Source organism: Leptodactylus fuscus, assembly GCF_031893055.1.
Source record: "Leptodactylus fuscus isolate aLepFus1 chromosome 7 unlocalized genomic scaffold, aLepFus1.hap2 SUPER_7_unloc_1, whole genome shotgun sequence".
NCBI classification, from domain to species: domain Eukaryota; kingdom Metazoa; phylum Chordata; class Amphibia; order Anura; family Leptodactylidae; genus Leptodactylus; species Leptodactylus fuscus.
In genome coordinates, this window is record NW_027439807.1 from 363333 (window position 1) to 390090 (window position 26758).

At 50.1% G+C, this 26758-nt stretch overlaps 1 protein-coding gene across 2 annotated transcripts in view; it reads right to left on the bottom strand.

Annotated features, from left to right (window-relative positions):
- Window positions 1-309: 309 nt before the first annotated feature.
- Window positions 310-26758, bottom strand: part of CGN (cingulin) — a 35845-nt gene continuing 9396 nt past the window's right edge. Inside the window, exons 2-22 of one of the 2 annotated variants that reach the window (XM_075261211.1) lie at window positions 16033-17138; window positions 15869-15951; window positions 15714-15783; window positions 15325-15423; window positions 13285-13433; window positions 12746-12884; window positions 12265-12477; window positions 11877-12025; window positions 11573-11714; window positions 11282-11494; window positions 10984-11196; window positions 10694-10900; window positions 10327-10584; window positions 10074-10244; window positions 9835-9996; window positions 9436-9525; window positions 2650-2733; window positions 1886-2004; window positions 1633-1741; window positions 1378-1541; window positions 310-1168 (exon numbers count right to left, since the gene is read on the bottom strand). In XM_075261211.1, the coding sequence (XP_075117312.1) occupies window positions 1048-1168; window positions 1378-1541; window positions 1633-1741; window positions 1886-2004; window positions 2650-2733; window positions 9436-9525; window positions 9835-9996; window positions 10074-10244; window positions 10327-10584; window positions 10694-10900; window positions 10984-11196; window positions 11282-11494; window positions 11573-11714; window positions 11877-12025; window positions 12265-12477; window positions 12746-12884; window positions 13285-13433; window positions 15325-15423; window positions 15714-15783; window positions 15869-15951; window positions 16033-17127 (4050 nt within the window). In that variant the 5' untranslated portion in view covers window positions 17128-17138 and the 3' untranslated portion in view covers window positions 310-1047. The remainder of the gene's footprint in view (window positions 1169-1377; window positions 1542-1632; window positions 1742-1885; window positions 2005-2649; window positions 2734-9435; window positions 9526-9834; window positions 9997-10073; window positions 10245-10326; window positions 10585-10693; window positions 10901-10983; window positions 11197-11281; window positions 11495-11572; window positions 11715-11876; window positions 12026-12264; window positions 12478-12745; window positions 12885-13284; window positions 13434-15324; window positions 15424-15713; window positions 15784-15868; window positions 15952-16032; window positions 17139-26758) is intronic. The other variant, XM_075261212.1, reaches the window with a different exon arrangement.

Consider the following 26758-nt stretch of genomic DNA (forward strand, 5'->3'; position numbering starts at 1 on the left):
TCTCAGTGATGTCTCCGCTCTCTAGTATACGGATAGGCTGTATTCTCAGTGATGTCGCCGCTGATCTCTAGTATACGGATAGGCAGTATTCTCAGTGATGTCACCGCTCTCTAGTATACGGATAGGCTGTATTCTCAGTGATGTCACCGCTCTCCAGTATACGGATAGGCTGTATTCTCAGTGATGTCGCCACTCTCTAGTACAATGCCCCCCCCATCATACATATATATACATACATACATACACTGTTTATATCTGTGCCGGTGCAGCCTGTACATAGATAGAACATATAGAAAATGGTTGGTCTTTTATTCGGAGGATTACACATGGAGAGCGGCCTCCGGATCAGATAGAAAATCAGACTCCAGTATATAAAGAATTATGGGGACAGAAGACTCCATGCAACCCCTCATTCATGGGGCACGAAACAGGTGACAGTCAGCACCACCTCCCCGCGGTGCACAACATGCAGCCCCCTCCCTGACTGATGAGATATATTATATGCATTCCTATATCCTTCTTCATATAGCCCATATATATATATATATATATATATATATATATATATATATATTTACTCTGTGCTCCCCCCATCACCCATAGATTGTACAGACATATTACATACAAAGTGACATCCGTGTCTCCCCCCCGTGGCTGGCGAGGACACAGACCATAGCTGAGGCTCTGCCGGTCTCGTGGTATTGAGGCACTCATTGGATGTAGCTGGATACGTGGCATCTAGCACCTTATAGGTCCCTACAGAGGCACAAAGGGTCGTGTGTAGGGCCGAACGCAGCTGGACGGGCTCTAAGCTTGGAGAGTGCGGGGACAGGTAAGCAGCAGAGTGTCCGAAGAGCTGCCCGGAAGGCACAGTGGGCGACATTCTCCAGCAGATGTGATGATGGTACAGACAATGACGATCCGGCTGGAGTGGCCATACTGCCCTGCGACATTGCACGGCAGTAACATTCAGGCCCATCTCCAGCACCAAGCTCATACACACGTGGATACAATGGCAGCACAGCGGCAGGGTGGCCTGTCCGGCGGTCAGCACGAGCTGGTCTGGAGGTTACTCTCTGTGAGGAGCGAGGCTATGGAGCTGGGATCGTAAGAGTCACCATCTGAGCTCAGGTCGTCGTCGTCTGCAAGAGGCCGCACCGGCTTACGTCTGTGGAAAGAGAAGGAAGTGACCATTCTGAGAACCAGGAGTCCAATCTCAATTATAATAGTTCTCTCTGCACCTTGCTGATGGTTTCCTCCATGTTTTCACCCTATCCTTCTGATCTTATAAAACCCGTGTCTATCTACACAATAGCATTTACTCTTCCGAAATACCCGCCCCGGGGGCAAGGAGACTGGGACGTGTGTGGGGCTTACCGAGACTCCTTCTCCACGGCTTTCAGGCGGGCCTGGAGCTGCTCATTGATCTCGTGCTGTTCTTCCAGTTCCCGTTGGGCTTTCTTCCTCAGCCCCTCCATACGCTCGATCTCCTCCTCGGCCTCATCCACCTGTCTCTTAAGAGCCTTCACCCTCAGGTTGAGCTGAGAAGACAAAATGGAAGACACTGAGTCCTGGGCTGCGAGGACTGAGGCAGCAGAGTGGTCTTCACAACCCCCGAGGTGTCCATCTTACCTGGTCCTTCTGGTCATTGACTTGGAGTCTCTCGTCTTCCAGTTGAATGTTCAGCTCTTTCAGCTTCCGCTCCAGCTTGCGGTTTGAGGACAGTAATGTGTTTTTCTCTCTGGAAGAAAGCAATGGATCAAGATCGGCCGAGATCTAGTGATCACTTGTATTACGACACCTCCTTAGAATACTCCAGAGCCATGACCAGGCGTGCATATAAGGTAACCCCAGCTCCATAAGTGACATCTAGACAAGCCAGTACCTTTCCTCCATCTGCAGCCTCTCCTGGACGTCCTGCAGCTTGGCCTCCAGTTGGGATACGTTGGCGCTGGGTTTCTGCTGCCCCTCCATTCCAGCCAGACGGTTCTTTAAGTCTTTATTCTGAGAGAACAAAGAGGAGGACAAGTGTCAGCCAAGTGCTAGCAATCATCAAGTGAGAAAACCTCTACAACTGCAGAAGTTTTGGCAGTTTGCTGGTCTGAAGTATCCAGGCATGCATCACCATAATGCCAAGGAGGAAAGACATCAGCAATGATCTTAGTGAAGCAATGGTTGGGGTCTACAAAATCTAAGGGTTTTCCAAAAAATTTCAAGTCCACAATTCTACAGTGAGAAAAATTATTCACAAGTGAAAAACAAGGGCTTGTTTTATGCAGGGTAAGTTATATTTTTCAATAACCTCATTTGCGTTACTGATAGCCCGGAATGGTTGTAAATATATATATGTATATATAATTATATATATTTTCCCACATTTCCCCCCCCCTGCCGTTTTCTAGCAGTAAAGATATCAGGCTGACTTTATCCTACAGGTCGGCACAAATGTGATCGTTCCATAACGATTCTTAAGGACACAATCAGCGTAAGAGGAATAAAGGAGGGAGCTGTTTTTTCGTGGAGATCCCGCTGACACCGTGACGGGATTAATGTGGCGCCTACTGGACATTTCTTTGGCACTGCTGCCACCTGCAGGTGGAGGTTAGAGCTGCGGTTTCAGTTCCTATCCTGCAGATGCGGCGCCCCCACCTGTCTCTCCAGGGAGATCTTGTCGCACTCCAAGTCCTGGGATCTGGTCCTCTCCTGCATCAGCTCCGCTCGTAACTGCTCCATCTGTACAGGGGTAAAGGGGACAGGTATAAGGTATCATTACCAAAGGGGAAGGGGGAGTCTGAGAGTCAATAAAAAAATAAAGTGAGTCGCCCCCTGCTGACTCAATCCAGACATAAAGCACTCAAACATCCTGAATCCAGCAGTAAGGAAATGAGAACCATAAAATCAACAAGTTTCTTATGTTAAACATTTTATGGATTTTTGATTATATTTAATTTTTTTTCCACAACTATAACTATATCCTGCAATTGTCACTCTGACCACTAAGCTTAATAATATATTGACATTTGTCAGTTCTGTAGCAGTTTCCGCAGCGGTCATCTCTACATCCCAAGCAAGACAGGCAGGATTACAATAGTAGATAACACCTCCATTATATCCATTACTGATAACAGATAATGTCACCGCCTATATCCTCCCTCTCCCTGCACCGAGCAGGTCTAGAAAACTGAGTGAGTTGTCTCCAGTCTATTGCTCCCTATGCCTATGACAGAGAAGAGAAAAAACTCAAGGCAAGATGGGCGCCCCCATGATCATGTATAGAGATGAGCGAACACTAAAATGTTCGAGGTTCGAAATTCGATTCGAACAGCCGCTCAATGTTCGTGTGTTTGAACGGGTTTCGAACCCCATTATAGTCTATGGGGAACAGATACTCGTTAAGGGGGAAACCCAAATCCGTGTCTGGAGGGTCACCAAGTCCACTATGACACCCCAGGAAATGATACCAACACCTCTGGAATGACACTGGGACAGCAGGGGAAGCATGTCTGGGGGCATCTAACACACCAAAGACCCTCTATTACCCCAACATCACAGCCTAACAACTACACACTTTACACACTCAATACCACCTCTCTGACAGTAGGAAAACACCTTGAAACATGTGTATTTGGCACTTGCAGTGAGGAGAGCTTGTCACCAGCAGTGAATTTGGCCCTTGTAGTAAGTTGAGGTTGGCACCAACATTTGTTTTGAAAATCAGGGTGGATTGAGCCTCTAACCAGCAGAGTTTGGGCAAATTCATGGTGGAGGGAGCCTCTAAACACCCCAGTTTGGGCAAATTCATGGTGGAGGGAGCCTCTAAAAACCCCAGTTTGGACCAATTCATGGTGGAGGGAGCCTCTAACCAGCCCAGTGTGGGCAAATTCATGGTGGAGGGAGCCTCTAAAAAACCCAGTTTGGACCAATTCATGGTGGAGGGAGCCTCTAACCAGCCCAGTTTGGGCAAATTCATGGTGGAGGGAGCCTCTAAAAAACCCAGTTTGGACCAATTCATGGTGGAGGGAGCCTCTAACCAGCCCAGTTTGGGCAAATTCATGGTGGAGGGAGCCTCTAAACAGCCCAGTTTGGGCAAATTCATGGTGGAGGGAGCCTCTAACCAGCCCAGTTTGGACCAATTAATGGTGGAGGGAGCCTCTAACCAGCCCAGTTTGGGCAAATTCATGGTGGAGGGAGCCTCTAAACAGCCCAGTTTGGACCAATTCATGGTGGAGGGAGCCTCTAAAAAACCCAGTTTGGACCAATTCATGGTGGAGGGAGCCTCTAAACAGCCCAGTTTGGACCAATTCATGGTGGAGGGAGCCTCTAAAAAACCCAGTTTGGACCAATTCATGGTGGAGGGAGCCTCTAAACAGCCCAGTTTGGGCAAATTCATGGTGGAGGGAGCCTCTAACCAGCAGAGTTGGTGGAAATCAGGGTGGAGGGAGCCTCTAACCAGCAGAGTTAGGGGAAATCAGGGTGGAGGGAGCCTAGTATTAGCAGAATTGTGCAACGCTTATGGTGGATGAGTATGAGGATGCGGAGGAATTGGAGAGGTTGAGTACAGACATGGAGTTTCATGTTGGGGTGCTTTACACAGGTGGGCACAAAAATGACGGCTCTACCCAGTGGTGGTTCATTTTTATCAAAGTGAGCCGGTCGGCACTCTCAGCTGACAGACGGGTGCGCTTGTCAGTGATGATGCCACCGGCTGCACTGAACACCCTCTCAGATAGGACGCTGGCGGCAGGACAGGACAGCACCTCCAAGGCATATAGGGCAAGTTCAAGCCACAGGTCCAACTTCGACACCCAATACGTGTAGGGCGCAGAGGGGTCGGAGAGGACAGGGCTGTGGTCGGAAAGGTATTCCCGCAACATGCGCCTATACTTCTCACGCCTGGTGACACTAGGACCCTCCGTGGCGGCACTTTGGCGAGGGGGTGCCATCAAGGTGTCCCAGACCTTAGACAGTGTGCCCCTCGTTTGTGTGGACCGGTGAGAACTTGGTTGCCTACTGGAGGAACTGCCCTCCCTGCCGCCAACGTCACATGCTGGAAACATCTCCATCATATTCTGCACCAATTGCCTGTGGCAAGCATTGATGCGATTGGCCCTCCCCTCTACCGGAATAAAAGACGAGATGTTGTTTTTATACCGGGGGTCAAGGATAGCAAAGATCCAGTACTGGTTGTCCTCCATGATTTTGACAATACGCTTGTCGGTTGTAAAGCACCCCAACATGAACTCAGCCATGTCTGCCACAGTGTTAGTTGGCATGACTCCTCTGGCCCCACCGGAAAGTTCAATCTCCATTTCCTCCTCATCCTCCATGTCTACCCATCCGCGCTGCAACAATGGGACGATTCGAAGTTGCCCGGAAGCCTCCTGTATCACCATCACATCATCGGACAACTCTTCTTCCTCCTCCTCCTCCTCCTCCTCCATTAAACGCAGTGAAGCGGACAGATGTGTGGACCTACTCTCCAGCTGTGACGGATCGGATGCTATCCCTAACTCCTCTGTGTGATCTGAGTTATCCCTGATGTCAATCAGGGATTCTCTCAGAACACACAAGAGCGGGATTGTAAGGCTCACCATCGCATCCTCAGAGCTCACCCTCCTTGTGGACTCCTCAAAGACCCGTAGGATGTCACAAAGGTCTCTCATCCATGGCCACTCATGGATGTGAAACTGAGGCAGCTGACTTTGTGGCACCCTAGGGTTTTGTAGCTGGTATTCCATCAAAGGTCTCTGCTGCTCAACCACTCTATTCAACATCTGAAACGTTGAGTTCCAGCGTGTGGGGACGTCGCACAAAAGCCGGTGTTGTGGCACATGCAGGCGTTGCTGGAGAGATTTTAAGCTAGCAGCGGCTACTGTCGACTTGCGAAAGTGGGCGCACATGCGCCGCACTTTCACCAGTAGCTCTGGAACATTGGGGTAGCTCTTTAGGAAACGTTGCACCACTAGGTTGAAGACGTGGGCCAGGCATGGAACATGTTGGAGTCCGGCAAGCTCCAGAGCTGCTACCAGGTTCCGGCCGTTATCACAAACGACCATGCCTGGGCCCAGGTGCAGCGGCTCAAACCATATTGCCGTCTCATCGAGGAGGGCATCCCTCACCTCGGAGGCAGTGTGCTGTCTGTCCCCCAAGCTGATCAGCTTCAGCACAGCCTGCTGACGTCTACCAACGCCAGTGCTGCAACGTTTCCAACTCGTAGCTGGGGTCAATCTAACAGCGGAGGAGGAGGCGGAGGAGGAGGCGGTAGAGGAGGAGGAGGAGGGGGGTGTTCTTCTCGTGTCCCTGCCAGGAATGTTAGGCGGGGAGACGAGGTACACCGGGCCAGTTTGGGAAGCAGTCCCAGCCTCAACTACATTCACCCAGTGTGCCGTCAGTGAAATGTAGCGTCCCTGTCCGCATGCACTTGTCCACTCGTCGGTGGTCAAGTGGACCTTTGTGCAAAGCGCGGAACTAAGGGCCCGCCTGATGTTGAGTGACACGTGCTGGTGCAAGGCGGGGACGGCACACCGGGAGAAGTAGTGACGGCTAGGGACGGCATAGCGAGGTGCCGCAGTTGCCATCAGGTCCAGGAAGGCGGGAGTTTCAACAAGCCGGAACGCCAACATCTCCTGGGCCAGCAGTTTAGCGATGTTGGCGTTCAAGGCTTGCGCGTGTGGGTGGTTAGCAGTGTATTTCTGCCGCCGCTCCAATGTCTGAGAGATGGTGGGTTGTTGTAAAGAAACGCCTGATGGTGCCTTTGATGGTGCAGGAGAAGGAGATAAGACAGGACCAGGGGAGGATGAGGTAGAAGTCAACAAAGTGGCGGAGGCAGATGAAGTGGTGTCCTGGCTCGTCCTCTGGAGTGCATCGCCAGCACAGTCAGCAGTGGCAGTGGCAGAGGCAGAGGCAGTGGCAGAGGCAGTGGCAGTGGCGTGAACGGCAGGCGGCCTTTGTCCTGCCGTTGCTGCCTGCCACTGATTCCAGTGCTTGGATTCCAAATGACGGCGCATTGAAGTGGTGGACAGGTTGCTCTTCTCAGAGCCCCTAATCAATTTCGAGAGGCAAATTGTGCAGACAACACTATATCTGTCCTCGTCGCATTCCTTGAAAAAACTCCACACCTTCGAGAAACGTGCCCTCGAGGTGGGAGTTTTTCGGGGCTGGGTACGAACTGGAACATCTTGGGAGATTCCGGGTGTGGCCTGGCTTCGCCTAAGCTGCTGACCTCTGCCTCTAGCTACCCTTTTTGGTGCTGCACCTGCCTCAACATCCACACTACTTTCCCCGCTTGACATCCCCCCTGTCCAGGTCGGGTCAGTGTCCTCATCATCCACCACTTCCTCTTCCAACTCCTGTCTCATCTCCTCCTCCCGCACAATGCGCCGGTCAACTGGATGCCCTGACGGCAACTGCGTCACATCATCGTCGATGAGGGTGGGTTGCTGGTCATCCACCACCAAATCGAACGGAGATGGAGAAGACTCTAGTGTTTGAGCATCTGGACACAGATGCTCCTCTGTTAGGTTCGTGGAATCGTGACGTGGAGAGGCAGGTTGAGGGACAATGAAAGGAGCGGAGAACAGCTCTGGGGAGCAGGGACAGTTTGGGTTATTGTTCTGTAAAGCTTCGGAATTTTGGGAGGAAGGAAGACAAGACTGTTGGGTAATAGGAGGAGAGGAGGCAGAGTCTGACTGGCTGCTGGACAATGTGCTGTAAGCGTTCTCTGACAGCCATTGCAAGACCTGTTCCTGGTTCTCGGGCCTACTAAGGTTTGTACCCTGCAGTTTAGTTAATGTGGCAAGCAACCCTGGCACTGTGGAGTGGCGCAATGCTTGCTGCCCCACAGGAGTAGGCACGGGACGCCCTGTGGCTTCACTGCTACCTTGCTCCCCAGAACCATTCCCCCGACCTCGCCCACGGCCTCGTCCACGTCCCTTTCCGGGAGCCTTGCGCATTTTGAATTCCTAGTTAGAAATTGGCACTGTATACCAGTAGTAAAAATTGTGGGTGCACGTAACCCCAATATATTCTTTGAATTACCAGTCAGAAACTGGCACTATATGGCAGTAGCAAGAAATGAGGGTATTTATAACCCCAATATATTCTTTGAATTCCCAGTCAGACAATGGCACTGTATACCAGTAGTAAAAATTGTGGGTGTATATAGCCCCAATTCTATTGCTAGGGGACTTGCAGGGTATTTCTGGGGTGAAGGTGGGGGGGCACACCGTTGGAACGGGTATCGGGGGTATATATCGGGTATACGGGAATACACTGACAGTGTATTCCATTCAGGATCCTGGGAAAGCTGGGTTGCGGCGATTGAGCCCGTCAGTGCCACGTTACACTGACAAGCTTCTCCCTGGAATTTAGCTCTTATAAGAGCTGTTGGTTGTCTTCTCCTTCCTATCCTAGCCTGTCCCTGCCTACCCAGAATCTAAGCCCTAGCTAGCTGGACGGAAACCTCCGTCCTCGGTGAATTGCAAGCTCAGAATGACGCGAACCTGGGCGGCGCTGTTCTTTTAAATTAGAGGTCACATGTTTTCGGCAGCCAATGGGTTTTGCCTACTTTTCTCAACGTCACCGGTGTCGTAGTTCCTGTCCCACCTACCCTGCGCTGTTATTGGAGCAAAAAAGGCGCCAGGGAAGGTGGGAGGGGAATCGAGTAATGGCGCACTTTACCACGCGGTGTTCGATTCGATTCGAACATGCCGAACAGCCTAATATCCGATCGAACATGAGTTCGATAGAACACTGTTCGCTCATCTCTAATCATGTACAGAAAGCAAAAACTGAAAAGGAAATAAGTGGTAGTCATCTGATTATAATAAATAAATTAGTAACACATTCCTTTGAAGTCCATAGATAGCTACCCCAAAAAAGTAGAATATGGTAATTTTCCCAACATCTAGTGTCTCTGTAGCCTTCCCCGTTATCCCTTCCTAAGTGTCGTCCTCTGCACCTTCCCCCTCTCCCTCCCTGAGTGTCGTCCTCTGCACCTTCCCCCTCTCCCTCCGAGTGTCCTCCTCTGCACCTTCCCCCTCTCCCTCCCAGAGTGTCCTCCTCTGTACCTTCCCCCTCTCCCTCCCAGAGTGTCCTCCTCTGTACCTTCCCCCTCTCCCTCGCAGAGTGTCCTCCTCTGCACCTTCCCCCTCTCCCTCCCCGAGTGTCCTCCTCTGCACCTTCCCCCTCTCCCTCGCAGAGTGTCCTCCTCTGTACCTTCCCCCTCTCCCTCGCAGAGTGTCCTCCTCTGTACCTTCCCCCTCTCCCTCCCAGAGTGTCCTCCTCTGTACCTTCCCCCTCCCAGAGTGTCCTCCTCTGTACCTTCCCCCTCCCAGAGTGTCCTCCTCTGTACCTTCCCCCTCTCCCTCCCAGAGTGTCCTCCTCTGTACCTTCCCCCTCTTCTGCAGCCTCTTGTCCATCCCTGAGCCGTCTCACCTGGTCTCGGCTGCGGCTGACCCGGTCAGTGAGAAGCTCCACAGAATTCTTCTCCTCATCGAGCTCTACCTCCAGACGCTTCACCTTGTCCTGTGCAGAAAAATACTCGATCAATATCCACATCCTATAGGCCCGTCCACCGGGCAGTGACCCATATACAGGACATACAGAATTCATCTACAGCTGCTCAGGGCCTGTAGTAAACCGATCTGGGTAAGGAACCAGTCACAGAATCCAAACATGTAGAAACGCGCTGCTTCTCTCTGGACCTTCATATTCAGGTCGTGTGAGGACAATATGGCAGCCTGGCCCCAGTACAGCTCTACCTCAGCTATACACCTGCTACCTCTTGGTCCATCCTACTCTAGAGACTGGTGACTTCTTACACATAATGCTCACCTCCAGCACTTTCACCTGCCGGTAGCGGTCATCTTGGAAGCGTTTCTTGGACTCGATGTCCTGCTCGAGACTCTGCAGCCTCTGAGTGTACAGCTCCTTGTCCAGCACTGCGCTCTCCTTTTCTGCCTGGCTGTCTTGAAGGGCTTGCTTCAGTCGCTGCACCTGAGGACACAGTGACATGGTGTATGTACAAGAGCGCCTCCTGCTGGCACACTCACCATGGGATCCATGACACTTACCTCCTCCTGCAGCCGGCTGACATTGATCTGCAGTCTCTCGGCATCTGCAGCTTTTTCCTTGGCTTGTTTTTGGGAGTCGCTCATCTCCTTGCGAGCCTTCTCCTTGTATTCTTCTAACTGTCTCTGCAGCATCTCCAGAGAGTCTCGGGACTCATTCGACATATTGTCCAGCTAAGAAGAAGCAAAAGCAGTCAGAGGAACTCTGCTCACCCTCTACTCCAACTACATGTGTAGCGCCCCCATCTGCCCTCACCTCTCTGGTCAGTTTATCCATCGACTTGTCCAGCAGTCGCTTCTGTTCCTCCAGGTCATTCTTGGTCTTCTTCAGTTGGTCCTTCTGCCGGATCTCCTCCTGGTAACATTCCTGCAACTCCTCGTACTCCAGCGTCAGGCGCTTCAGGTTCCTCTGAGCTTCGTCCAGTCGGCTCTCCAGCTCCCTTCTTACTGTGGCAAACTCTTGGCCTTGGTCTGTGACTTCTCCAAGAGACTCCTCCATCCTCTTCCGGTCAGCCTCGAATAGATAAGAACAAGATTTTACTTCTATACAATGTCACGACATATGGTTACCTAAATGAAGTGAAGCCAAAAGACAACTGGTGGTACCCGAAGGCCGAACTCACTTCTATCCTGCCCATCTTTTCCTTGAGGCGCGTCTCTGCCCTCTGGAGATCATCGCAGAACGTCTTCAGCTCCTTGACCTGAGCCTCCAGCCCCAGAATCTTCCTGCGCAGATCATCGTTCTCATCACGAGTCTCCTGCAGGGTGTTCTCGACAACTTGGCGCATACGCTCCGCGTCAGCCTTCTCCTCCTCCAGCTTTTTCTTCACCTACAAAACAAGACGACATCTTAGAGAAGCGGCGATGGCATCTTCCATCTCCGACCTCTTCTCATATCTACTTGGTTCCGCACCTTGAGAAGTTCCTCGTAGTCTCTCTTCGTTTGTTGCACTTCCCTACTGAACTGTTCCCGCATCTTTTCTGCCTCGCGGTCATGACCCGACACTTCATCCTTTAGCGCCCCCTTCAGTGCGGATAGTTCTCTGTCCCGCTGGTGCAGAGTCTCTTCTAGCCGAAGTTTCTCCTGCATCAGAGGTTTCACTTGGTCTTGGAATTTCTGCAGCTCCTGCGTGACACAATATAGAACCATAAACTATAGCGCACCATGAAGCAGCCGCCTGGTCAGACTAGGTGTGTGCACAGCTCCTTACCCGCATATGCTCCTCATACTCTTTCTTGGATTGCTGCAGCTCTCGGCTGAACTGTTCTCGCTGTTGTTCTAGGTCATGGTCATGTCCAGACACTTCATCTTTCAGCGCCCCCTTCAGGGCAGACAGCTCCCGGTCTCGCTGACGTAGAGACTCTTCCAGTCTTTGTTTCTCCTGCATTAGCTGCTTCACCTGCTCCTGGAATCTCTGCAGCTCCTGAAGATAATGAGAGATCAGTGAGGAGGACGAGAGGAGGCTAGATTACAGCAGGTCCCCATGTCCGTCTCCTTATACCTTCTTGGTACCCTCAGCTTCATTGGCATCCACCGCGCCCTTCTTCACTTGCTCCAGCTCCGACTGCACCAGGGAGAAGCGGTTCTTCATCTCGTTCAGCTCGTCTTCAGACTCCTCTTTCTCGAGCTTCAACTGCAAAACCCTAAAGCAAAGAATTTCTTGAGAGAAGATCCAGAACCCAACGTCCACCCAGATGTCAGGAAGCAAGCAAAACATGGCCGCCGTCACCTCACTCATTAGGCTGAAGGGCAACATTACTACAAACATTACAGTGGGGTCTGGTGCCTCGGTCCCTCGTACTCACTGCTCCTTGGCTTTGCGGAGCTCCTCCTTATTCTTCTGGAACATTTCCTTCCACTGGTTGATCTCGTCGCTGCTCTCCTCCAGCTCTCGCTGTAGGTTCCTGACAACCTGGTTTATCTTCTGACGCTCGGACTCCAGGCTCAGCTGGTCCTGGTGGGGGGGGAGAAGACAAGGACTACAGCGGGGAGACATGGGACTGATACAGCGCAAAGAACACAGGACAAGACTCTCAAGGAAGGATAGAAGAAAGAAGGAGATGCAGAGTAAGGGTTAATGGACAGATGGCAGGAGAAGACCATCACAGAGGAGACATGGAGGTGCACATAGCCACCCGCAGCAGGACAAACCACACACAAATCAGCCGCTTTACCCCTGACACTGGACGGTACCTGTGACACGTTGTCCATGTTTTTCCTCAGCTGCTGCATGTCGTTCTGGTACTGCTGCCTGACCCGCTCCATCTCCTGGTCGTGATTGGCCACCTCCTCCTTCAGCGCCCCCTTCAGGGCTGTCAGTTCTCGCTCCTTCTGTCTCAGTAGGTCGTCCTGCTTGTACCGAATCTGCAGCACCGTATCCAACTCCTCCTGAATCTCTTGCAGCTCCTAGAGGGGTGGAGTGAGTTTGGTGGGACCTGAGTTTGGTGGGACCTATGTTTGATGGGACCTGATGACAATCTTCTACACCGGGTGGGGGCTAGTATACAGGCCAAGGGCTGAGCCGTCAGGTGTGTGGTACATTAGTAAGGTGCACAGGCTCCGTTTTACCAGTGATGTAAAACAGGCACTTAGCAGCTCAAGCAAGCCGAGGGTCAAGCTGTTTCACCAGGGAAAAGCTTGGCAGGGAGGGGGGGTACCGGGAGGCCCGGTTTACCTTCAGCAGGGCGTGCTTGTCCTCCGTGGCCCCCTTGACACGCATCTGGTTGACCTCTTCCTTGGCGTCTTGTAGTTTTCCTTCCATTGACCTCAGTTTCGTTTCCACCTGTTCCTTGCTCATGCGCACTTCTATCAGCCTGCACAATAAACAGTTGTCCTAAAAATACCAGCACAGCGCCGCCTGCAGGTAATGCATTACAACAACACATTGCCCTGGTGCAACCCCGGGATTATAACACAGGACCACAGCCAACAGGACGGTGCACTAAACAACCTGCATTACACATGTTGTGCCTACAGGTGGCGCCACAGGCTGTACAATGGAGCAAGCGTTACGCTCCTCGTGTTTTATGTGGCATTTAGTAGATGGAATATTGACCGGACAATGTTATAAATTAACTTCACGGGGAGCTGTAAATGTCGGGCTAATCTGCCCCATGAGACGCGATTATTTATGGCATCACTGGAAAGTCTAATGAATCTGGCCCCTCCCACTCATTTACATATCTTCAGACGGTCACAGCAGCAGTGACTTACTCCTGAGACATGGCATTCAGGTCGTTCTTCTTCTTCTCCAGAAGCTCCTTCAGTTTCTTACATTCTTCCATGGACTCTTCCAGCTGGATCCCCATTCTCTGGGTTGAAGCCTTTGGAAGATCCCGAGATGCCTCCTGCTTCATTCGTAGCTGCAAAATATGGAGATATAAAGATTAAAGAATCCTTCAAGACCTACAACACATAACCACACACATTTATCTGCAGATATCCAGGACAAGAGCATCTATCCATCCCCTTGTCTTCCACCACATTACATATTAGGAGAATCTATCCATCCCCATGTCCTCCACCATATTACACAGGAGGAGCATCTATCCATCCCCATGTCCTCCACCATATTACACAGGAGGAGCATCTATCCATCCCCATGTCCTCCACCATATTACACAGGAGGAGCATCTATCCATCCCCATGTCCTCCACCATATTACACAGGAGGAGCATCTATCCATCCCCATGTCTTCCACCATATTACACAGGAGGAGCATCTATCCATCCCCATGTCTTCCACCACATTACATAGTAGGAGAATCTATCCATCCCCATGTCCTCCACCATATTACACAGGAGGAGAATCTATCCATCCCCATGTCCTCCACCACATTACATAGGAGGAGAATCTATCCATCCCCATGTCCTCCACCACATTACATAGTAGGAGAATCTATCCATCCCCATGTCCTCCACCACATTACACAGGAGGAGCATCTATCCATCCCCATGTCTTCCACCACAATACACAGTAGGAGAATCTTTCCATCCCCATGTCCTCCACCACATTACATAGTAGGAGCGTCTATCCATCCCCATGTCCTCCACCACATTACATATTAGGAGAATCTATCCATCCCCATGTCCTCCACCATATTACACAGGAGGAGCATCTATCCATCCCCATGTCTTCCACCATATTACACAGGAGGAGCATCTATCCATCCCCATGTCTTCCACCACATTACATAGTAGGAGAATCTATCCATCCCCATGTCCTCCACCATATTACACAGGAGGAGCATCTATCCATCCCCATGTCTTCCACCACATTACATATTAGGAGAATCTTTCCATCCCCATGTCCTCCACCACATTACATAGTAGGAGCGTCTATCCATCCCCATGTCCTCCACCACATTACATAGTAGGAGAATCTATCCATCCCCATGTCCTCCACCATATTACACAGGAGGAGCATCTATCCATCCCCATGTCCTCCACCACATTACATAGGAGGAGAATCTATCCATCCCCATGTCCTCCACCACATTACATAGTAGGAGAATCTATCCATCCCCATGTCCTCCACCACATTACACAGGAGGAGCATCTATCCATCCCCATGTCTTCCACCACAATACACAGTAGGAGCATCTATCCATCCCCATGTCCTCCACCATATCACACAGGAGGAGCATCTATCCATCCCCATGTCCTCCACCATATTACACAGGAGGAGCATCTATCCATCCCCATGTCCTCCACCACATTACATAGTAGGAGCATCTATCCATCCCCATGTCCTCCACCACATTACATATTAGGAGAATCTATCCATCCCCATGTCCTCCACCACATTACATATTAGGAGAATCTATCCATCCCCATGTCCTCCACCACATTACATTGTAGGAGCATCTATCCATCCCCATGTCCTCCACCACATTACATAGTAGGAGCATCTATCCATCCCCATGTCCTCCACCACATTACATTGTAGGAGCATCTATCCATCCCCATGTCCTCCACCACATTACATAGTAGGAGCATCTATCCATCCCCATGTCCTCCACCATATTACACAGGAGGAACATCTATCCATCCCCATGTCCTCCACCATATTACACAGGAGGAGCATCTATCCATCCCCATGTCTTCCACCACATTACATATTAGGAGAATCTTTCCATCCCCACGTCCTCCACCACATTACATAGTAGGAGCATCTATCCATACCCATGTCCTCCACCACATTACGTAGCGGGAGTGATATACCATATATATTGGTGCTAGTCTCTTCACTTACCTTTATTTCATCATTCAGCTGCTGCTGAAGTTCGGCCACTCTCCCCTCCAGCTCCTTCTTCTGAGAGATCAATGTCCTGGTGTCATCTCCTGGGGAAGCCTACAGAGATATCACAAATGTTCCCTTACTCAGAACAAAAGAAACAACATGTTGATTACTTTCTTCCCTGATAGATGAGGTTGGGGGCAGAGAAGGATTGGCATACCCCCATACATATATATATATCATAGGTGGCTGATGTGCTGCTATCAGTCCATGTGTATGGGGGCCCCAACCTAAAACGCTACTGAAATCACCCAAAATCAACTCTATAATCCAAAGGAATTCGGGCTAAGGAAAGTTCCTAAAGTCCCAGTTTTGCCGATAATTCACACTTTGCACTCACGTACTTGGAAGGACTGGATCTTCTCCAGGAGCAGACTGGTCTTTTTCCTCAGAGAAGTGTCACTCTCGTTAGACCTAAGTGAATTATACATTGGATTTAATGTGGACATATATGATGAACACACAGCATGGGACAAATACAGATCTCAGAGACACTGACCCATCCCGGAGGATGCTGTAGATCATCTCACGAGTGGGGTCATCTTGCTGCTGGTCCTTCAAGAGGTCGGGTGTGCTCTTCAACTAGTAAAAGAATAAGAAATAGTCGGATGCAGAGTCCATAATGAGACAGAGACATTGAAGTCACTACCACGTGTCTGATACCTGGAGCTCTGACTGGACTGTCCTCTGCTGTGACTGGGTCAGTGGTTCTTCCACCATCTGCGTCAACCATTCTTTTGTCAGTCGGGTCTTGTTGACATTCTCTTTCTCTAAGGAGGCTCTATCGAATGATCGGTTGTCGGAGAGGTGATCCCGCGTCTGTATAGTCCTCTCCGTGGTCTGTACTTCTCTGTAGTCCGCGGTGTCCTGGTGAGTCCGCCGTCCATCTAGGCTCTGCGATCGCTTACGCTCATCTTTCATCGCCTGGCTCCTTCTCGAGGTCCTTCCTCTAACCTGGACCTTATTATCAAATTTATTGATCAGAGAATCTACAGAGGACAGTGGCTTCGTGTCTATGTCTTCACTCGGCAGCTTTGGTGAGGAAGACATTGGGGAGCCACTCTTCCGCTGTAGTGACGTTGAGAAGGAGGTAGGTTGTTGACTAGTTGCGGGCTTATATTTCCCAGTTGGGGCTTCTCCATTGCCCATGGTCTTCAGACTTCCACGGCTGCCCGATGACTGAGAGTATGTAGTGTCGAGGGTGGATGAACGCTCACTATAGTGCCCATCATAACCGTAAGAGTCCTCCAATTCAGCATCCAATAGTGAACCATGGGACTGAGACCTGCGGAGCTCCTCCCGTCGTGCTGGTTGTAGGGCTCGTGGTTTGCTGCGTGGTCTGGAGTTCTGCTCCTCATCTGAGGTACTGCTGTACTGCGAACCGGTTTGGGGGTATGTCCTATTGCTGTAAGGGTTTTCTGGTATGTCTGACTCTGAACTAAAGGAGTGGACTGTCCGGCTTGCCTTGGTGGTAAGTCCCTGGTACTCCGGCGCGGGGTTGGGGGAGGTGTTTCCATAAGCGTTGTTTGTTTTGATCTGAACGCCATATGAAGATTTCGTTTTGTCTCCACTGTTGAGAACTACGAAAGGCTGCCCGTCTATGCCCTGCACACGTATGGCCACCCCATAGGAGTCCTGCTTGGACCTCACGCTCCTCGGCTTCCGATTCTCCTTTAGGTCATCAATGAAGCGGATCTGGACACCCTGACCCACAGGCAAGTGCTGCTCGGCCATGTCTCCATGAACACGTCTTTCCATTAACTACACGTCTGCAGAAAGAAAAAAACGGGACAAGGTGAGAACCGGGGAGTGAGCACAATCTGCACCAAACCGGCACACAAGACAAGCACCACGATCACTGGCCGCCTGACCTGCACCATGGGAAATATCCAAAATACTGAACAGGTTTACTGCACACACAACATAACAAGAAGCCTCGCACCACGTGTAACTCCGCCTCTAACATGGCGTCATCCGGATGTAGGAGGGGCTACGTACGGCCAGAAACTGGGTGCACTGCATTTTTTCGCCCATTGTATGCCGATGACCTGTGACCTGATACATTTACAGGAGCATTCTCAGGATTCCCACATTGTCTGTACTGACGCAGCTCTATACATGGACGCATCGACATCGCATTTGGTTTAGTCCCAGCTCCTTGTTGTGGGTCAGTGGTCTTCCATGCCGTCCCTCGCCCACCTGGACTACGCGTAACGTGACGGACTGGTAACCACAATCTCTGACAATAACTAAGAGCCTCAAATGCTACTCCTTAGGTTGTCATTGTTCAGCTGACTCAATCTAGTGCCCCCTATGGTCGATGCCATAACTGCAAAGTCGTAAGAGAATGTTGAGGAGTGCTGCACTACATTCCCCGGCATCAGTCCCGGCTGCTCCTCTCATGCACGTGTCTGCGAAGCCGGATCAGTAAACGGTTCGCTGCAGCGATTTCCATATAAATGTGCGGTACAGGGGGCTGCGCGTCTGTCGGCGGGAGATAAGGGTTTGGACACTTGTGATGTTTGCAGCTGCTGAGGGTAATTTAACACATGAAGTCACCGCTATCTCCGCCGCTTGTCTCCCATCGTCTTGTGCTATAAAATAAATGACTGCGGCTGAGAAGGAGCAGGGAGCACGATAAACGGAGCGGCACCAAAGCCTGCACGCAGCGGGCTGCTCGTGTCTACAGGGTCATCAGTAAGGCAAATACGGGAAAGGAAAAATGGTGCAAATCTGTCGACACAACACAGTGCATGCAATGACTACCTGGCAAGTGTACAGCAGCTGTAGTCAGGGGTTAGGAGCAGGTCTTACGAATTTGCTCCAAGGACAGCCCCCTCTTCTAGAGGTTAATAACATTCCCATGATCCCCTCTTATGCGCCTTGTATACAGGGAGTCTCGCAGTCATAGGCTGCTGTATGATCACTGCAGGCCAAAGGACACCGTACAATGGATCCCTTCCCGAGACCATGACATGATCCAAGTAAGAACGAACAAAACAAGGAGACTGTCCAAAAGGGTCGGAGGTTATAACATTACAAGAGTGTAGTAAGAGGAGCGGCCGACATCAGTCACATACAAGGGCCGCCGGACGCTATAACTAGAGATATAACCAATACGATGCTGGATATATAACTAGAGATATAAGCAATAGGATGCTGGGTATATAACTAGAGATATAACCAATAGGATGCTGGGTATATAACTAGAGATATAACCAATAGGATGCTGGGTATATAACTAGAGATATAACCAATAGGATGCTGGGTATATAACTAGAGATATAACCAATAGGATGCTGGGTATATAACTAGAGATATAACCAATAGGATGCTTGGTATATAACTAGAGATATAACCAATAGGATGCTGGGTATATAACTAAAGATATAACCAGTAGGATGCTCGGCTATATAACTAGAGATATAACTAATAGGATGCTGGGTTGTAAGACTACAGATATAACCAATAGAATGCTGGGCTGAATAACTAGAGATATAACCATAGAATGCTCAGCTGTATAGCTAGCGATATAATTAATAGGATGCTTGGCTGTATAACTAGACGTATAACCAGTAGTATCCTCCTCTGTATAGCTAGACGTATAACCAGTAGTATCCTCATCGGTATAGCTAGACGTATATCCAGTAGTATCCTCATCAGTATAGCTAGATGTATATCCAGTAGTATCCGCATCGGTATAGCTAGACGTATAACCAGTAGTATCCTCATCGGTATAGCTAGACGTATAACCAGTAGTGTCCTCCTCTGTATAGCTAGATGTATATCTAGTAGTATCCTCCTCTGTATAGCTAGACGTATAACCAGTAGTATCCTCATTGGTATAGCTAGACGTATAACCAGTAGTATCCTCCTCTGTATAGCTAGAGGAATCACCAGTAGTATCCTCATCGGTATAGCTAGACGTATAACCAGTAGTTTCCTCATCTATATAGCTAGAGATATAACCAGTAGTATCCTCATCTATATAGCTAGAGATATAACCAGTTGTATCCCCCATCTGTATAGCTAGAGGAATCACCAGTAGGATCCTGAGCTGATTCGGCTTCTGCATTTCTATGAGAGACTTACAAGTACATGTGGTGCGCGGTTCCTGTGCACAGATGGCAGTGTCTGTAAGGTGAAGGTGCGCCGTGTACACCTCAGAGATACATTCCTAGCACAGAGGCTGCCAATCATTAACCTATCGCTCTCCATGGAGGAAGTGGAAGCAGATCTCGCACCTCCGCCCAGGTGAAACTGCTCACTGGGTTAAATATCCCTTTCACCAGCCAAAAGCCTGAAATGTCAACAAGACAGACGCTGCCAAACCTCAGAGCAGCCTAGACAGCAACACAATGAGATCACGAGGAACCAGAGCCTACTAGACCGTAGTCCACAAAGTTGTGCGCAACATCTCCCAAGATGACACCAGACAGTACATGCTCGGCCATCGCCGCACCAATGAGTTTATAAAATAACAGAAGCGTTCTCAGCCAACATCCTCATAAAGATAATATATATTAATGAATAACAAAGATCAAATCACGACGACAGACACCGCGAGCGAGCGGGCAAAAGGGCGGCGGCGGCACGGGTCTGATAACACACAAAGAGTCTGCACAAGCCCTAAACCTGGTCACCCACATATCCCATACCAGTCACACGGAAGAGCTCCGAGCAAGGCCCGCGAAAACCGTTACTAGGTGTATAGTTGTGGATGTCACACGTAGAGTCACAAAGTGGCACCCAAACCTCCGACAACCGCCAAAGCGCCCCCATATGTGTACAGGGGTACTGGCACTCACCTAACAGCAGGCAGATAACACGCAGCCGCTCCGCCAGCCTGGCTCACAACACTGCTCGCAGAGAGATTATTTACCTGCTCTTATTGACAGAGCCCAGCGGAGCATTTAACCCCTCGCATTCCAGCACAGAGCTCCGAGACTAAGAGATCGCACATGAGATGGTCAAAGGGCAAGTCATTTTGTATCACTATCATTTATATCACCGCCTGGCTATAGAAGAGCGAGGTGCCCATCATACATTACACCCACCACAGGCCCAACCAAATAAACCAATCACAGGAGCGGGACACCATGGGCACAGCGACCACAAGCAGCAACCGGCACACCGGACAGGGACTAGTTACATCAAGTATCACCACCCACCCAGCGTCACACAACTTCACATACAGCGCGGATTACAAGATCTAAAGTAACGCAGGAATGTACTGGCCAGGACAAGCCCGCAACGCACCGGGGTTACAGCCGATCACCCACCAGGATCTAGGCAAGACCTTATACATCCCATATAGGACCAGATACCCCTATAGACAAGGCAAAAAAGGAGAGATACAATCAAATCCCATGATGGGAGTCGGTACACATACGACCCCGAAAATTACCTATAGAGATCTGGACATGACACATGGACAGAGGTAGGAGCTCAGACGGGCCGGGGTCATGGGTCCCCTAACACTACATATGGAGGTCTTCGCATTACACATGGGCACAGGTTAGGATCTCACTAACATATGGAGGTCTGTACATTACAGATGGGCTGGGGTCTCGGGTCCCCTAACACTACATATGGAGGTCTGTACATTACAGATGGGCTGGGGTCTCGGGTCCCCTAACACTACATATGGAGGTCTGTACATTACAGGTGGGCTGGGGTCTCGGGTCCCCTAACACTACATATGGAGGTCTGTACATTACAGATGGGCTGGGGTCTCGGGTCCCCTAACACGACATATGGAGGTCTGTACATTACAGGTGGGCTGGGGTACGGGGTCCCCTAACACTACATATGGAGGTCTGTACATTACAGATGGGCTGGGGTCTCGGGTCCCCTAACACTACATATGGAGGTCTGTACATTACAGGTGGGCTGGGGTACGGGGTCCCCTAACACTACATATGGAGGTCTGTACATTACAGGTGGGCTGGGGTCTCGGGTCCCCTAACACTACATATGGAGGTCTGTACATTACAGATGGGCTGGGGTCTCGGGTCCCCTAACACTACATATGGAGGTCTGTACATTACAGGTGGGCTGGGGTACGGGGTCCCCTAACACTACATATGGAGGTCTGTACATTACAGATAGGAAGGGGTTGAGGTTTCCCTAAAGTCACCTATGGAGGATTGGACATTCCGGAGCCGTGCGTTCCCATGTGGAGCCTTCATGAGTCACCATGAATGTTTAATGTGTAAGGAATTTGCGCTCCCCGCTCTTATCCAGGCCGCGCTGATAAAGGACATGGAGTAACACTATATCTACACTCCACCCTAAGCCTGCAACAGGAGACCGGGGGAGGGGAGGAATATACTGCCGTACATCAGCATACAATACATTCCTCCACTGGCCACCCAGGGGTTAAACTCCTCTCCACCTGCACAACACAATAGCTTATCTACTGCCAAGTATGGCGGGCTATCAGAGGGCAAAGCGGGGCTCCCCGGCCTTACGGAGGACACAGCAGGTCAGTACGAGTTTCGGCTGACTTTCATGTTTAGGGGTTGTACGGTCGCTGCATTCAAGGACGTTCAAGACACCAGATTAATATACAATGGTCTAGAAAGCTGGGTTAGGGAGTAAAAGATGGGGCCTACATTGGGAACAAGGCTTCTAATAATGAATGATGATAGCTTGCACCCCATTTTTACCCATCATGGTGCAGCGGGTGCCCAGTTTATTTACCTGGCACATAAGTTCAGTTACAACGTACAGGGTACCCCATCTTTACAGGTTGGGACCCCATTCTGGGAAGAGGTGTCCTAGGATAATCCGTGACTATGCCGAGTACACAGACTCCTTGTTCCGACTGCTCCCCTTCCTCCGAAAAACATGCAATTAACCTTGGCCGGGCGTTTATCTGCTGCTAATCTATCATTACATGAAGTATAATAAACCCTCAGCACAGGAATAACAAACAGCAGGCCGCAGCTGACAAGAGCTGAGCTTCCGTGTCAACCGACAGAGGGAACCTCTCACACACCCATATCTATGGCAGCAAAGGAATTGCCCCCCATCCAATGGTCCACTGCATCAACCAGAGATCAGGAGGGAGGTGTGCAATATGGCACCACAAACATGGAGCAGTGACCAGAACGTCGTACAGACGATGTTATAGTGGAAGGTCAGGAGGCCAGACGTGTCACTTTGTTCCTGGCACAAAATCAGACCCTCAGCTACAGCGATCAAGACCTAGGGCTGACCCAAACACAAGATGGTTCTGCAAGCTGATGAGGGCCAGGGGTGACGATGGGCTGTACGAACCTCCAGTCACAATCTGTTGGTTCACCCTCGTTGTGCACCAACCTAACAATTCTCGTGCACAGTTACCTGGATGTAAAAGCGAGTAAATGAGCGCCCATCGGCACGGTATAGACTGTCCTCCATTTTTATATATGAAAACTGGCCAAGACTGCGGCTAACTGAAAGCAAATATCTTATTCATATACAAAGTACAGAGACCTGCCCTCTCCGCACCCTCACACTGGGGGCGCTCCGTGACCATCGGCGGCCCATGGGTTGGCTCATGGTGGTAGTATAGTACATACATATGTAGTGCGAGCAGCTACACCGTACACCTACTGTCTGCCCCGATCACCATGTACAGTAATAATGAGCACAAGGCGGCCGCCTATTGCTACAGGATCCCCAGGAGCAAAAAACCCAAGAAATAATTATCCAATTATCTGTGCAGGGAGCACTGGCACGCAAGACGTCGCCAACCACAGAGCAAGGCACCACCGCCAGGGGCTCTGAAATCAGGACAACCAGTGTGGGCAAGATGGAAGTGGCAGCAAGGGATTAGGGCACAGGTAAGCAGATACCCATCGGGGGTGCACAGTGTCAGGGGGCACATACTTAGGAAGCCATGGAACAGGATAGACAGGTCAGGAGTGGCTGAGACTATCTGACTGGATCTGCTGCTCCAGGTGACTGTACACACAGGAATCCATGGACTGTCAGGGAAAGGACGCAGCAGGGATGGGCGAGTTTCACTGAACTGCAATTAGTTTCAGTGTCAGGAGAAGCAACAGAGGAAGCGCCTGTTCCGCAACCACCATGAAGCGCCTGTTAACATGTTACTGGCCAGGAGCAGCTTATTTATCATACTGTCAACCTGCAAGGTGTCTACATAGGCAAAAGATGGGGCCGGAATGTAGACAGCAAAGAAATACCTAATAAATAGGCAGAAGATGGGGCCGGGCTATAGACTACAGGCAGTACAGTAATACCTACTACACAGGGAAAAGATGGGGCCGGACTGTAGACTACAGGCAGTACAGTAATACCTACTACACAGGGAAAAGATGGGGCCGGACTGTAGACTACAGGCAGTACAGTAATACCTACTACACAGGGAAAAGATGGGGCCGGACTGTACACTACAGGCAGTACAGTAATACCTACTACACAGGGAAAAGATGGGGCCGGACTGTAGACTACAGGCAGTACAGTAATACCTACTACACAGGGAAAAGATGGGGCCGGACTGTAGACTACAGGCAGTACAGTAATACCTACTACACAGGGAAAAGATGGGGCCGGACTGTAGACTACAGGCAGTACAGTAATACCTACTACACAGGGAAAAGATGGGGCCGGACTGTACACTACAGGCAGTACAGTAATACCTACTACACAGGGAAAAGATGGGGCCGGACTGTAGACTACAGGCAGTACAGTAATACCTACTACACAGGGAAAAGATGGGGCCGGACTGTACACTACAGGCAGTACAGTAATACCTACTACACAGGGAAAAGATGGGGCCGGACTGTAGACTACAGGCAGTACAGTAATACCTACTACACAGGGAAAAGATGGGGCCGGACTGTACACTACAGGCAGTACAGTAATACCTACTACACAGGGAAAAGATGGGGCCGGACTGTAGACTACAGGCAGTACAGTAATACCTACTACACAGGGAAAAGATGGGGCCGGACTGTACACTACAGGCAGTACAGTAATACCTACTACACAGGGAAAAGATGGGGCCGGACTGTAGACTACAGGCAGTACAGTAATACCTACTACACAGGGAAAAGATGGGGCCGGACTGTACACTACAGGCAGTACAGTAATACCTACTACACAGGGAAAAGATGGGGCCGGACTGTAGACTACAGGCAGTACAGTAATACCTACTACACAGGGAAAAGATGGGGCCGGACTGTACACTACAGGCAGTACAGTAATACCTACTACACAGGGAAAAGATGGGGCCGGACTGTACACTACAGGCAGCACAGTAATACCTACTACACAGGGAAAAGATGGGGCCGGACTGTAGACTACAGGCAGCACAGTAATACCTACTACAAAGAGAAAAGATGGGGCCGGACTGTAGACTACAGGCAGCACAGTAATACCTACTACACAGGGAAAAGATGGGGCCGGATTGTAGACTACAGGCAGTACAGTAATACCTACTACACAGGGAAAAGATGGGGCCGGACTGTAGACTACAGGCAGTACAGTAATACCTACTACACAGGGAAAAGATGGGGCCGGACTGTAGACTACAGGCAGCACAGTAATACCTACTACACAGGGAAAAGATGGGGCCGGACTGTAGACTACAGGCAGCACAGTAATACCTACTACACAGGGAAAAGATGGGGCCGGACTGTAGACTACAGGCAGTACAGTAATACCTACTACACAGGGAAACGATGGGGCCGGACTGTAGACTACAGGCAGCACAGTAATACCTACTACACAGGGAAAAGATGGGGCCGGACTGTAGACTACAGGCAGCACAGTAATACCTACTACACAGGGAAAAGATGGGGCCGGACTGTAGACTACAGGCAGTACAGTAATACCTACTACACAGGGAAAAGATGGGGCCGGACTGTAGACTACAGGCAGTACAGTAATACCTACTACACAGGGAAAAGATGGGGCCGGACTGTAGACTACAGGCAGTACAGTAATAACTACTACACAGGGAAAAGATGGGGCCGGACTGTAGACTACAGGCAGTACAGTAATACCTACTACACAGGGAAAAGATGGGGCCGGACTGTAGACTACAGGCAGCACAGTAATACCTACTACACAGGCAAAAGATGGGGCCAGACTGTAGACTACAGGCAGCCCAGTAATACCTACTACACAGGGAAAAGATGGGGCCGGACTGTAGACTACAGGCAGTACAGTAATACCTACTACACAGGGAAAAGATGGGGCCGGACTGTAGACTACAGGCAGTACAGTAATACCTACTACAAAGAGAAAAGATGGGGCCGGACTGTACACTACAGGCAGTACAGTAATAACTACTACACAGGGAAAAGATGGGGCCGGACTGTAGACTACAGGCAGTACAGTAATACCTACTACAAAGAGAAAAGATGGGGCCGGACTGTAGACTACAGGCAGTACAGTAATACCTACTACACAGTGAAAAGATGGGGCCGGACTGTAGACTACAGGCAGTACAGTAATACCTACTACAAAGAGAAAAGATGGGGCCGGACTGTAGACTACAGGCAGTACAGTAATACCTACTACAAAGAGAAAAGATGGGGCCGGACTGTAGACTACAGGCAGTACAGTAATACCTACTACAAAGAGAAAAGATGGGGCCGGACTGTAGACTACAGGCAGCACAGTAATACCTACTACACAGGGAAAAGATGGGGCCGGATTGTAGACTACAGGCAGTACAGTAATACCTACTACACAGGGAAAAGATGGGGCCGGACTGTAGACTACAGGCAGTACAGTAATACCTACTACAAAGAGAAAAGATGGGGCCGGACTGTAGACTACAGGCAGTACAGTAATACCTACTACACAGTGAAAAGATGGGGCCGGACTGTAGACTACAGGCAGTACAGTAATACCTACTACAAAGAGAAAAGATGGGGCCGGACTGTAGACTACAGGCAGTACAGTAATACCTACTACAAAGAGAAAAGATGGGGCCGGACTGTAGACTACAGGCAGTACAGTAATACCTACTACAAAGAGAAAAGATGGGGCCGGACTGTAGACTACAGGCAGCACAGTAATACCTACTACACAGGGAAAAGATGGGGCCGGATTGTAGACTACAGGCAGTACAGTAATACCTACTACACAGGGAAAAGATGGGGCCGGACTGTAGACTACAGGCAGTACAGTAATACCTACTACAAAGAGAAAAGATGGGGCCGGACTGTAGACTACAGGCAGTACAGTAATACCTACTACAAAGAGAAAAGATGGGGCCGGGCTATAGACTACAGGCAGTACAGTAATACCTACTACACAGGGAAAAGATGGGGCCGGACTGTAGACTACAGGCAGTACAGTAATACCTACTACAAAGAGAAAAGATGGGGCCGGACTGTAGACTACAGGCAGTACAGTAATACCT